The sequence below is a fragment of the Mesoplodon bidens genome (genome assembly GCF_964165515.1).
Source record: "Mesoplodon bidens genome assembly, chromosome: 5".
Classification (NCBI taxonomy): Eukaryota; Metazoa; Chordata; class Mammalia; order Artiodactyla; family Ziphiidae; genus Mesoplodon; species Mesoplodon bidens.
The window spans coordinates 68105986-68119865 of NC_138161.1; the positions used below are offsets into that span (position 1 = coordinate 68105986).

General features: G+C 40.1%; 1 protein-coding gene across 1 annotated transcript; it reads left to right on the plus strand.

Annotated features, from left to right (window-relative positions):
• Positions 1-423: 423 nt before the first annotated feature.
• ARGFX (arginine-fifty homeobox) lies at positions 424-2121 on the plus strand (the record flags this gene model as incomplete). Its single annotated transcript, XM_081235339.1, is given in 4 exon segments — positions 424-490; positions 735-787; positions 791-883; positions 1711-2121. Coding segments are annotated over 4 exon segments (624 nt in total).
• Positions 2122-13880: the final 11759 nt, after the last annotated feature.

The following is a 13880-nucleotide window of genomic DNA, read 5'->3' on the forward strand; positions in this document are numbered from 1 at the left end:
TATTCCTTATACTGAAATGGGCATATAGCAGGAGAATTAGCACAACATTGCCTTGAATTCTATAACTTACTTGTTTTTTTAATGGTTATTAGTCCATTCAGTGTCTGCAGTTCTTTTTCAGCAAATTGTGGTAATTGTATTTTCTTAGAAAATTTCCTTTTTCTCTCCATTGCCATTTAAAAAAATATTCCATAATTTTTCAATTGTCTCCACATATTTAGTTATGTCTCATTTCTTATGAATCTTTTCTCAGAGGAGCGAATAGAGCTTCAGAAAGCCTGGAGAAGAAAAATCTCATTTTCTAGATGAGATAGACTAGGTTCCTGAATAAATAAATGAGAAGAGGAAACCCATTTTGAAGACTGTGTTATATATTCAGGCACGGGGACATGAGGTTTTTTCCCAGTTTCTAAAAGAAACAAAATGTGGAAAAGAAGACAAGGGAAACCACTGTCCACTGTCCTGAGGTTAGGCAGGGTAGACAGACTGGGTACAGAGAAAATTGAAGAGGTAACACTTCCTAGCAGGGACAAACTAAATTTCAGAAAACAGAGGACAGAGTGCTGTTACATAGGACTCAGCCTCCTAGAGTCAAGAACTGGGATATTTATCCCTAGATTCCAAGCCTGGTTGGGGGGAAGACATGGGAAATTCACAGTTGTGGTATTTTGGGGATTTGAGTGGGAAAGGGATCGTGTTAGTGTAACCACTTCCTCTCCATCTCTGCTCTACAGCAAAATGGAAGAAGCCTCACGAACGCACCTCGTTCACACACACACAGCAAGAATAGTTGGAGGCTCTGTTTAGCTGCCACATGTTTCCAGATAAAAACCTCCAGAGAGGACTTGCTTTAAAACTCAACCTACCAGCGTCAACAGTAAAGGTCTGTCTGATCCTCTGAGGTGTGCTTTGAGCCCCCATCCAAATTACATTCTACTATTCAGCCTGGAAATTCCCTCTGTAACACAATGAAGAAGTAACATTGTTACTTCATTGTAACACAATGAAGTAGTAACACTTCACTTATTGAGTACCTACTGTGTGCTAGTACTGAGCTGGGCACATTGTATATACTGGCTTTATTATCATCCAGTTTAAAAGATGAGGAAAAGTGAGTTTCGGGAGCCAAGTGACTGGGTCACGGAGATAATACATAGTATAACTGGAATTAGAACTCCAGAGGTACGAAAGAGCTCAAATTAGAGAAATGACTCTCATTCAGGCAGACTTCTTACTTAGGAACTTCTCTAGCAAAACCCTGCAATCATTTATTCACAACATTGCCAACAGACAAGTAACTCCTCCAACATATGAGTCTGCTAAGGCCCCAAATTTTTGTTAGAATATTGCTCACTGAAGAGGCCTTCTAAAATAATCCTTGAAAATCCCTTAGTTCAAATTCTCCACCTCTCCCTACATCCCTGATCTTCCTTCTCTTCTCTAGAGTTCAGGACCCTTTCTCTGAACCTCCAACGCAACCTCTGAGACATACCCTCCTTTTTTTTCTTTCTTTTTCCTCTGGGGCCCAGCCTTGATCCCTCATTGTTCCTATTGACTCCATTCATACCTACCTCTGCTCTCTCAGAACTCAGTATCATAGTGATCTGGAGAGGACATGAGGGTTATAATCTGACTTTTTTTCACCTAGGAGGAGCCTCAAACTCCTTCTCTAGTGACAGATCATAATCTCCTCTCTTCTCCCACTCCCAGATTTGGTTCAGGAATTGGCGGTTCAAAAAGAGGAAGCAGCAGTGGCAACAAGAGCAGCAATCACTAAAGCCACCAAACCAGGTCCTTCCAGCCAAGAATGTGCCCACAGCATCAACCAGTCCTCATTCTTTTCTCCCTGCAGTTTCAGATTCTTATAGCTCCCACTCACCTCAGCCCTTAGACCCTTTCCATTGGGCAGGGGACTCTATAATCACTGAGATTGCTACAAGTGATGTCCAAATGCAAGATCCTCAGTTGGAGAGGCTAGGGGCCTCAGTTCCTGCTTTGTACTCTGATGCCTATGACATAGCACAAATCATGGAACTGTACAGTTTTCCTGATGAGGATGAGATAGCCAGCTCTTCTTTCCACTCTCTGTATCATTATCTCTCACCAACAAGGCCCAGTTAGAATAGAGTTCCTCTCTTAGCCTATTTGCTGATCCAGCTGTAGGTTTATCTCCTGAGCAAACCTGCTTCAGTGTGACAAGCTGGAGCTTTGCAGCCTACAGTCTAAGAAACAGCCTGGAATTCCAGAACCCCTTCAGTATGGCACACTTTGGATGTTGCTGATCAAAGTACTAATAAATATCAGACAGTATTGAAAAAGGATCTTCTTGCATCTTGTACATGCTCGTTCCTTTGTCTGCTTTTAACCCAAATATCTGGCTCAGTGTTACTTGGATTTACATGGAAATGTTGTAAAAACTAGGAGTTTCCCACAAGTATAGCTCAGTACTACACAATCAGCCCCACAACTCTCCCTGGAGAGGCCTTCCTAGTCCCTTCAGTGGCCAATGAGACTGCAAAATTCCCTCTTTCCAAAACTATCTTTGACTTTTTAAAAGGTCAGTAGCATTTAGGGGTCATGCACTTTTAATGTCAGCAGGTTTATAAACTTACATTTCCAACAAACTTTTAGAATGACAGTTAAGCTAATTTTCCAGCTATATGATTAATGAACAAAATTAATGGCACTTCTCAAAACCAATAATAAACACATAATAAGATAAGTACCTCTCAATGAAAAATATAAAGTATCTAGGAATTAACTAAGAAAATTAAGACCTCTGTACAGAAAAGTTTAAAACTTAATAATGGACATTGGAAATGTTTGAATAAAAGACATTTGAAACCATAAAATAATCAATTTAACAGCGTTAAAATCATATAAAACATGTTCTCCAAACACAATGGAATGAAAATAGAAATCAATAGTAGAAGAAAATTCAGGAAATTCACAAATATATGGATATTAAAAAGCACACTCCTAAATAACCAATAAAGAAGAAATCAGAAGGAAAATTAGGAAATATGTGAAGATGAATGAAAACAAAAATACAATATACCAAAACTTATGGGATGAGGCTAAATCAGTGCTTAGAAAGAAGTCTATAGCTGAAAAAGCCTATATTTAAAGAATAAGATCTCAAATCAACCTTTTTTTTAAATAGGAGGGAAGCTGGCATAGTTATATTAATATCTATCAAATTAAACTTTAAGGTTAAACATTTTGTTGGAAGTAAAAGTATATTAGATAAGGATAGAGGGAACATTTAAACTGAAAGATATAATAATTCTGAATTTGTATACATTTAACATATTCCCAAAATATATGAAGTAAAAATTAACAAAACTCTTGGGGAAACTTAACAAATACATAATCATAATAGATGATTTTATCCATAGGTCAAATGAATAAAAATTTTGTATGGGTAGAGATTTTAACTGTACAGTTAATAGGCTTGATTTAATGAAAGTATGTAGATTTCTGCATTCAGCTGGTAGAGAATACACATTCTTTTCAAGTACCTAATGACTACATATTAGACCAAGAAGTAAATCTTAACAAACTCAATAACATATAAACAGCATTCTTTGATCATAAGGCAATTTAATTAGAAGAAACTCCAACCTCTCCCTCAATTTAGAAAGTAAAAAGGACATTTCTAAGTGATTAATCAAGCATGGGAGAAATTATGTGAATAATCTGGTAGCATACATTATATAATAACAATAACTGTATCAGCATTCACTGGGGGAAAGTAATAGAGATAGTAGCAGTAGCAGGTTTGAATGTCTTGTTACCCTTCACATTCTGGGTCATCACAGAGGGATCTTGCAGGGCAAGACTGCAGACCTAGGGTAGAGACATTGGCCCTTAGGTTGTGAGGTTTTTTGCTTACTGGGTTTTTTAAAATTATTTTTGATTTTTTTAATATTCTTCATTTTTAGAGCAGTTTTCATTTCACAGCAAAATGAGCAGAAGGTACAGAGATTTTCCATATAGCCCCTGCTCCCACATACACACAGCCTTCCTCACTATCAACAACCCACACCAGAGTGGTCCATTTGTTATAACTGATGAACTTACACTGATACGTCTTTATCACCTAAAGTCCATAGTTTACGTTAGAGTTAGCTCTCAGTGTTGTACATTATATGGATTTTGACAAATAGGTAATTGTCATGTATCCACCATTATAGTATCATATAGGATAGTTTCACTGCCCTAAAAATCCTCTGTGCTCCACCTATCCTTCCCTTCCTCTCCCCTAATCTCTGGCAAACACTGATCCTTGTCTCCGTAGTTTTGCTTTCAAATTAATAACTTTTCACCTTAAGAAACTAGAAAAAGAAGAGCAAAATAAATCCAAAGCAAACAGAAGTAAGGAAAATAAAGGCTAAAGTGGAAATAAATGAAATAGAGAATAGAAAAGCAATAGAGCAAACCAATGAACTCAAAGCAAGCTAGATGAAGCAGAAGCAGAAGCAGAAGGAAGAGGAGGAGGAGGAGGAGAAGGAGAAGAAGAAGGAGAAGAAGAAGAAGAAGAAGAAAAAGAAGGAGAAGGAGAAGAGGAAGAAGAAGAGGAAGGGGAGGAGAAGGGGGAGGGGAGGAGGAGGAAGGGGAGGAGGGGGACAAGGGAGAAGAGGAAGAAGAATCAAATTACTAGAATCAGAAATGGGATGTAACTACCAACCTTACAGAAATAAAAAGCATTATAAATAAATATTATGAATATTATGAACATTTGTGTAACTTTTATAATTTGTATAACAAATTAAATAACTTAGATGAAATGGGCAAATTCCTAGGAAGACACAAAATACCAAATCTGACTCAACAAAGAATAGAAATGCTGCAAATAGATCTTTAACAAGTAAAGAGATTGAGTTAGTAATTTAAAACTTTCCACAAAGAAAAGTCCAGGCCCAGATGGCATCATTGCTAAGTTCTACTAAATGTTTAAAGAATTAACAATCCTTTAAAAATTCTTCTAAAAAACAAGAGAACACTTCCTAACTCATTCTGAGATCAGTATTATCCTGATACCAAAAGTGGACAGCTATATGTAAACAATGAGATTAATACATTCCCTCACACCATATACAAAGATAGACTCAAAATGCTTTAAAGACCTAAATGTAAGACATGAAACCATAAAACTCCTAGAAGCAAACATAGGCAAAACACTCTTTGACATAAATCATAGCAATATTTTCTTGGATCAGTCCTAAGGCAAAAGAAAAAAAAAGCAAAAATAAACATACGGGACCTAATTAAACTTAAAAGCTGCTTCACAGCAGAAGAAACCATAAACAAAACAAAAAGACAACCTATGGAATGGAAGAAAATATTTGCAAATGATGTGACCAAAAAGGTGTTAATATCCAAAATATACAAACAGCTTATACAACTCAATATCAAAAAAACAAGCAACCCTATTGATCAGAAGACCTGAATAGACATTTCTCCAAAGAAGACATACAGCTGACTAACAGGCACATGAAAAGATGTTCAACACTGCTAACTATTAGAGAAATGCAAATCAAAACCACAATGAGATATCACCTCACACCTGTCAGAATGACTATCATCAAAAAGTCTACAAATAACAAATGTTGGAGAGGATGTGGAGAAAAATGAACGCTTGAACACTGCTGGTGGGAATGTAAATTGGTGCAGCCACTATGGAAAACAATATGGAGGTTCCTCAAAAAATTAAAAATAGAACTACCATATGATCCAGCAATACCACTCCTGGGTACATATCTGGGAAAAAAAAAACACTAATTTGAAAAGATACATGCACTCCAATGTTCATAGCAGCACTACTTACAATAGCCAAGATGTGGAAGCAACCCAAGTGCCCATCAACAGACAACTGGCTTAAGAAGATGAGGTATATATATACACAAAGGAATATTACTCAGCCATAACAAAGAATGAAATATTGCCATTTGCAGCAACATGAATGGACCTAGAGATTACCATACTAAGTGAAGTCAGAAGAGAAAGACAAATACCATATGATATCACTTATATGTGGAATATAACACAAATGAACATATCTAGAAAACAAGTTAGATCCTAGAGAAATGGAAATAAAAACAAAAATAAACAAATGGGACCGAATGAAACTTAAAAGCTTTTGCACAGCAAAGGAAACCATAAACAAGACCAAAAGACAATCCTCAGAATGGGAGAAAATATTTGCAAATGAAGCAACTGACAAAGGATTAATCTCCAAAATTTACAAGCAGCTCATGCAGCTCAATAACAAAAAAACAAACAACCCAATCCAGAAATGGGCAGAAGACCTAAATAGACATTTCTCCAAAGAATACATACAGACTGCCAACAAACACATGAAAGGATGCTCAACGTCACTAATCATTAGAGAAATGCAAATCAAAACTACAATGAGATATCATCTCACACTGGTCAGAATGGCCATCATCAGAAAGTCTACAAACAATAAATGCTGGAGAGGGTGTGGAGAAAAGAGAACCCTCTTGCACTCTTGGTGGGAATGTAAATTGATACAGCCACTATGGAGGACAGTATGGAGGTTTCTTAAAAAACTACAAATAGAACTACCATATGACCCAGCAATCCCACTACTGGGCATATACCCTGAGAAAACCATAATTCAAAAAGAGTCATGTACCAAAATGTTCATTGCAGCTCCATTTACAATAGCCAGGACATGGAAGCAACCTAAGTGTCCATCGAGAGATGAATGGATAAAGAAGATGTGGCACATATATACAATGGAATATTACTCAGCCATAAAAAGAAATGAAATTGAGTTATTTGTAGTGAGGTGGTTGGACCTAGAGTCTGTCATACAGAGTGAAGTAAGTCAGAAAGAGGAAAACAAATACAGTATGCTAACACATATATATGGAATCTAAGAAAAAGAAAAAAAAAAGGTCATAAAGAACCTAGGGGCAAGATGGGAATAAAGACACAGACTTACTAGAGAATGGACTTGAGGATATGGGGAGGGGGAAGGGTAAGCTGTGACAAAGTGAGAGAGTCGCATGGACATATATATACACCACCAAACGTAAAATAGATAGCTAGTGGGAAGCAGCCGCATAGCACAGGGAGATCAGCTCGGTGGTTTGTGACCACCTAGAGGGGTGGGATAGGGAGGGTGGGAGGGAGGGAGACACAAGAGGGAAGAGATATGGGAACATATGTATATGTATAACTGATTCACTTTGTTATAAAGCAGAAACTAACACACCATTGTAAAGCAATTATACTCCAATAAAGATGTTAAAGGAAAAAAAGAAAACAAGTTAGAGATGACCCCTCACTACCTTTTTTTTAAATTAATTAATTAATTAATTTGTTTATTTACTTTTGGCTGCATTGGGTCTTTGTTGCTGCACGCGGGCTTTCTCTAGTTGCAGCGAGCAGGGGCTACTCTTCGTTGCGGTGCACAGGCTTCTCATTGTGGTGGCTTCTCTTTTTGCAGAGCTTGGGCCCTAGGCGTGCGGGCTTCAGTAGTTGTGGCACACGAGCTAAATAGCTGTGGCTCGCAGGCTCTAGAGTGCAGCCTTGGTAGTTGTGGCGCACGGGCTTAGTTGCTCCACGGCATGTGGGATCTTCCCAGACCAGGGCTCGAACCCATGTCCCCTGCATTGGCAGGTGGATTCTCAACCACTGCACCACCAGGGAAGTCCCGACCACTCACTACTTTTTTCAATGTAGTGCTGGAGGATCTAGGCGAACAATTTACTTTCTCTTCTCTGTCTTCTCATCTGTAAAATGAGAGAGTTGGACTAAGTGATAGCTAAGCCTCCTACCACCTCTAATTTTCCCAGACTGGACTTATCCTATGCCTGATTTCTGAATTACAAAATCTTCCTTTCCCAACCATCCGGGAAAGAAGAGGGCCAGGTGAGGACAGCCACTTGTCACGACAAGAAATAGGAGAAACAGAAACAGGACCACATGTCACTTGCGCAAGTTGCTGCCTCAGCCAGTGATAGGTTTAGGTAAAAAGCACGGTTATAATTAGAGCAGCAGCCTGTCCTGAGCGCTCCACCAGCCACTGTGGGCACAGCTGGATCTGCCAACCACATGCACAGGACTCTGAGAGGCTGCTCGGGCCTTGAAATGATCCTTCTTACAAGGAGTTTCCTTCTTCCTCAAGGGAAAGAAAACCCATTGATATAAAACCCCGCTTGCCTTCCAGCTTCCCCTGCTAACTGCCACTCCAACAGAGACGGAGTGTGGACAAATACAGGAGAAAGAAAAAATCGTAAGCTGAGCCTGGTCACATTGCCCCTTGTGATATAGTTTTATTTTTAACTTCAAAACACTTGAACTATTTCTGTTGAAGTTTTTTTCTCCTTTCCCTAACTCCTCGACAAAACTTTGTCCTCTGCTGCAGCCAATGCACGCCGAGCCACCTCCAGCAGTCTACTTGCTCACCATCAAGTGACACAAGTGCAGCAGATGCTGACTCAGCCCATGCCATTAAGGTAAGCTTTTCAAATGTGGGCAGGTTCATCAAGGGGAAATTTAGAGTAGTGAACATAGAGGCAGAGGCTGAGCGGCATATCATCATTTTGCTCTGAGTAAGAGGATTGTTAAGCAAATTAAGTTACATATGGGGGAGAAGAGGTTAGTGCTGAGAATGAGACCCAGCCATAGGTAAACTCCTGCTTTGAATCTAAAATCTTAGAGCAGGAAGACATGATCTGCTTTCTAACAGCTTAGGCTCTTTCTTCTAAAATCAACCATAGTGATAGCACATAGTGGTTATGTGCTATCTCTAAGGTTACACAGTATTGATGGGGGTTCAGGATGGCAGGGCGGGGTGGGGGGGAAGGGGGGGAGGTGGTGAGGAAATAGGTGGAAGGCCCAGAACCCAGGATTTCTGTTTTCTGAAGTCCAAATGTTGTGATTTTTCCCCAATCAGCATTTGCTATGTTAACTGCAAGTCAGTCTCATGTACTTTAAATTCCATCACCTGTGTCACTCTACCAGTTAATTTAGCACAGTTGGATTTACTGCATATATTATTTATATTCTGCCTGCAGAGTTTAAAACCTGTTTTTCTTTAACTATATTCCCTAAAACATGACTCACTCCTCCCCAGCTCTCTTGAATCCAAATGCATCTATGGAATAGAAATGAAAGTATTTTACAAGTTGAAAAATGGTATACACATGCAAACCAAAAATTATCACACATTTGAAACTTGCAAATCCAGGAGGACAAAAGTAAAATGATTAATGATACTTGAGGAGTCAAACACTTTAAAGTGTAGATAGGTTATTTCTAGCTTTGGGAATAACAGCATAGTGTTGCATGCACAAACAAATTGGCAGGGATAGGGAGCAGTGTTTATTTTCCTGTTTTCCTCTGGACCTTGCTTTAGTGTTATATAGTTAAAAGTTCAGCTAAGGACATCCTAGGAAGTGGCCTGTGCAGCAAAAGGGATTCTGTACACTCTGAACTTTGCACTGTACAGGCTAAAGCCACCCAAGTAAAAGGAGACCTACCACCAGACACTTTAACTCCTGGTTCCTTCTTGCCTGCCTCTGTAACCTCCAGATGCATCCCATAACTCTGCTATAGGTGTCTGGGTTATAATTATGCCTGTTTGCTAGGCACAATCAAATTCACTGTGTATAATTGCCTAACTTCATTTAATTTTGTCAGAGTTTCCATGGCACAAAGGTCTTCAAGGGGTATACCAGGTACTTTCCTAGCAAGATGGGCATGTTAGCTTAGCAGTAACCAACCAGATTGGCTGACTCAGAGCTACTCCTAAATAATCCATCTAGTTTGCCCTTTCTTGGCCAATACAAAGCAGTAATTTAAAATACTGAAACTAATAAAATAAGTACAAGATACGAGAATTAACTAGCTAATTAAATAACTAGAAAGTTTAAAGGTAGAGAGATTTCTAGTGTAGGTACAGAACTGCAGATGGTGAGGTTGAATAGATTTGAGGGAGGATGATTTTTAGGGTATAGTGAAAGGACTGACATCATAGCCTGAAAGCCCAGGATTATGCGACCAGATGTGGGAACTATCCTCAGCCAACTGGTTGTGTTAAAGTCTCAAGATGCAAAGGGATTACTTTAATATTTAACTTTATACATTTTCTTTCCATAGAATCAAGTATCTCCATAGCAGGGAAACAGATTAACAATATATAATTAAAGTAACAGATTAATTGGCTGGTTAATAGGTTAACAGTTAATCTCTGTCCTTTAACTCTTGACCTTGTCACTTCCACTAAAGTTAAAGCTCAGGAATAAATAATTATTGCCAGGGCTAGCCACATGAGGAGGCAAAATATTCGCTGCATCATGTGAGGGGTGCTGGGAGGGCCCCTTGCCTAAAAATACCTCCCTGACACCAACCCTGATTGCCTACTAACTTTATAGTGAAGAAGGTTAAAACTATTTTCTGTTAATTGCATTCTCTTTTGCTTGAGTCAGTGATTTAAATATACCTGCTTTATGCCTTCTCATGACCTTGTTGGCCAGTGACACTTGGTCACCACCTCTTCCTCATTCTTCCAGGCCTTGTCCTGCTTTGCCCTTGGTACCACCTAAGCTGCCCACATGCCCTTGGCCATCGTCATGCAGGTAGCTCTGTGTGGCACTGTGATTTCTACAGAATTTCTCAGTAAACTATCAAGGTGAAATAGAAAAAAGAAAAGCATGTGATTAGAGTCAGAGACTGTGGGAGCATAAGCAAGACATTACTTCTCTGGGTCTCAGTTTCTCTTGTAAAAAATGAAGAGTTTAACCTAGACCCTTTCCTAGACCATTTGTGCTACCAGGTCAGAAGCTGCATTTCAAAAAAGATTGTCCAGGTGATTCCTATGCACACTGAAGTTTGAGAAGCTCCAGAGCAGAGGATTTCTGGTTATCTACCTGATCCAGATTTCTGATTCTATGACTGTAAGTGTCGAGAACAAGTGTAACCTCCTACAAACAATTCTGGCAGCATTCAGAGTATCTGTTATAACTGGAGTCCACTGAGTCTTTTCCATTCAGTTAAGGCAACATTAACCAAATAAAGTTGAAAACATTTCTTTTTCTTCCTTTAAAACAAAACAACAACAACAAAAAAACACAAATTATCATATATCTGACATCATTACCCCTTCCTCCTAAAGGTCTCAAATTGCTCTCACAGGTGTTTCACAGGTGTTATGGGTTCCTTCTTGCTATTCAGATTTCACCTTACCTGCTACCTCCACAGAGTTCTTACCTGACACACCCAAACTAAAGTAAATTAATGAGGGAATTCCCTCGTGGTCCAGTGGTTAGGACTCTGCTCTTTCATTGCTGAGAGCGCAGGTTTAATCCCTGGTCAGGGAATTACGATCCCATAAACTGCACGGAGCGGCCAAAAAATTAAAAAATAAAAATAAAATAAAGTAAATTAATGAACACTCTCATGTTCTGCTGAGTAACTTTTGACAAGTTATTGAATCTCCCTAAAGGTAATTTATTCATCCATAAAATGGGGCTCATCATAACCCATAGGATTGTGTGAGGATCAAATGAGATAGGGTACGTGTCTAGTGTACAAGAGTCACTCAACTGTTCATCCTTCCTCTATCAGGAAGGTCATTCTCATGGTCACTACCCTTGTCCAGACCTGTGCTCTCACAGGTGTTTCTTTAGGGTCCTGTTCAACTCCATCCAATCCAATCCTTCACTGAAGGCTGATGGAGTGCTGGGAGCCGTGTTAGCTGTACTCACTCTCAGTGCCTCAGAAATCATTCCTGTACCCCTCCTGGGGCATTCCCACCCTCCACTGATATTCCAGTCAGACCTCCTTTCACAGCCTGCACACATTCCACAGGTCCCAGCACTTCTGTTCCATTTATGCCCTTCATCAGGTCGTTCACCACTCACACCATCACAGCAACTTCCCTCGGGTTGTACCAACACCCAGAGTCAGTCGCAAGAGAGGAGACAAGTCTCAATTGAAACCTTCCTTTTTATTTATTTATTTATTAAATTTATTTATTTATTTATTTATTTATGGCTGTGTTGGGTCTTCATTTCTGCTGGCAGGCTTTCTCTAGTTGCAGCGAGCAGGGGCTACTCTTTGTTGCGGTGCGCGGGCTTCTCATTGTGGTGGCTTCTCTTGTTGCAGAGCACAGGCTCTAGGCACTCAGGCTTCAGTAGTTGTGGCTCGCGAGCCCTAGAGCACAGGCTCAGTAGTTGTGGTGCACGGGCGCCCTGGGATCTTCCCGGACCAGGGATCGAACCTGTGTCCCCTGCACTGGCAGGCAGATTATTAACCACTGCACCATCAGGGAAGTCCAAAACCTTCCTTTTCAAATTAATGAACAAACTAATGTAGGTAAACAATTAAAATTATGAACTTGAGGCCTGGGAAGCAAAGAGGACTTCAAGTTGCCTTGGGGGCATCTGAAAGGTCCTCTGGGCCTGATACTGTACTATTTGAATTCCTAAGTGCTTGAGAAATGACTGCTTTGTGGTGCTTACAAGGGGCCAAAAGTGGGGGAAATTAGGGAGATTCACGTCCTTAAAGGAGTGAGGTAAGATTTTTTTTAATGGGGTTTGAGGATGATTTAGCTGGCAGTGTATGTAAGATCCATTGGAGTGGGGGAGAACTAAAAATTGAACAACCAGCCAAGGGCTCTGGGAGTGATGTAATAGGAAGAAATAAGGTCTGGACAAGGGTAGTAACCATGAGAATGACCTTCCTGATAGAGGAAGGATGAACAGTTGAGTGACTCTTGTACACTAGACACGTACCCTATCTCATTTGATCCTCACACAATCCTATGGGTTATGATGAGCCCCATTTTATGGATGAATAAATTACCTTTAGGGAGATTCAATAACTTGTCAAAAGTTACTCAGCAGAACATGAGAGTGTTCATTAATTTACTTTATTTTATTTTTATTTTTTAATTTTTTGGCCGCTCCGTGCAGTTTATGGGATCGTAATTCCCTGACCAGGGATTAAATCTGCGCTCTCAGCAATGAAAGAGCAGAGTCCTAACCACTGGACCACGAGGGAATTCCCTCATTAATTTACTTTAGATTGGGTGTGTCAGGTAAGAACTCTGTGGAGGTAGCAGGTAAGGTGAAATCTGAATAGCAAGAAGCAACCCATAAGCAATTAAAGAGCAAGGGAAGAATTCTCTTGGGAGAAAGAACAAGTACAGGAATGAGGAATGAGCAGCAAGGCTGGAGCTAAGTGCTCAAGGGAGAGAGGTGAGGTAAAAGAGGCAAGCAAGGGACATTCATGTAGGGCCCTGTAGGCCAAGAAAATGACATCAGAGCTTATTCCTTGTGATGGGATAGAATACCCTAAAGATTTTAAGCAGGGAAGTAATGATCTAATATTAAAAGTTGCTGGGACTTCCCTGGTGGTGCAGTGTTTAAGAATCCACCTGCCAATGCAGGAGACATAGGTTCGAGCCCTGGTCCGGGAAGATCCCACGTGCCGTGGAGCAACTAAGCCCGTGAGCCACAACTACTGAGCCTGTGCTCTGGAGCCCGCAAGCCACAACTACTGAGCCCACATGCCACAACTACTGAAGCCCACGCACCTAGAGCCCGTGCTCCACAACAAGAGAAGCCACCGCAATGAGAAGCCTGTGCACCACAACGAAGAGTAGCCCCTGCTCACTACAACCAGAGAAAGCCCATACATGGCAACGAAGACCCAACGCAGCCAAAAAAAAAAAAAAGTTGTTAAAATCACTCTTTCTGCTGATGAATGGGCATCAAAATGGGAGGAGTAAGACTGATTATAAGGCTGTTTCCCCAGACTGGATGAGAGATGATGGTGCTTGGACCTGGGCCTGGTGGTGGAGATTGAAAGAAATGGATAGATTTGCCAACTGCCCTTTC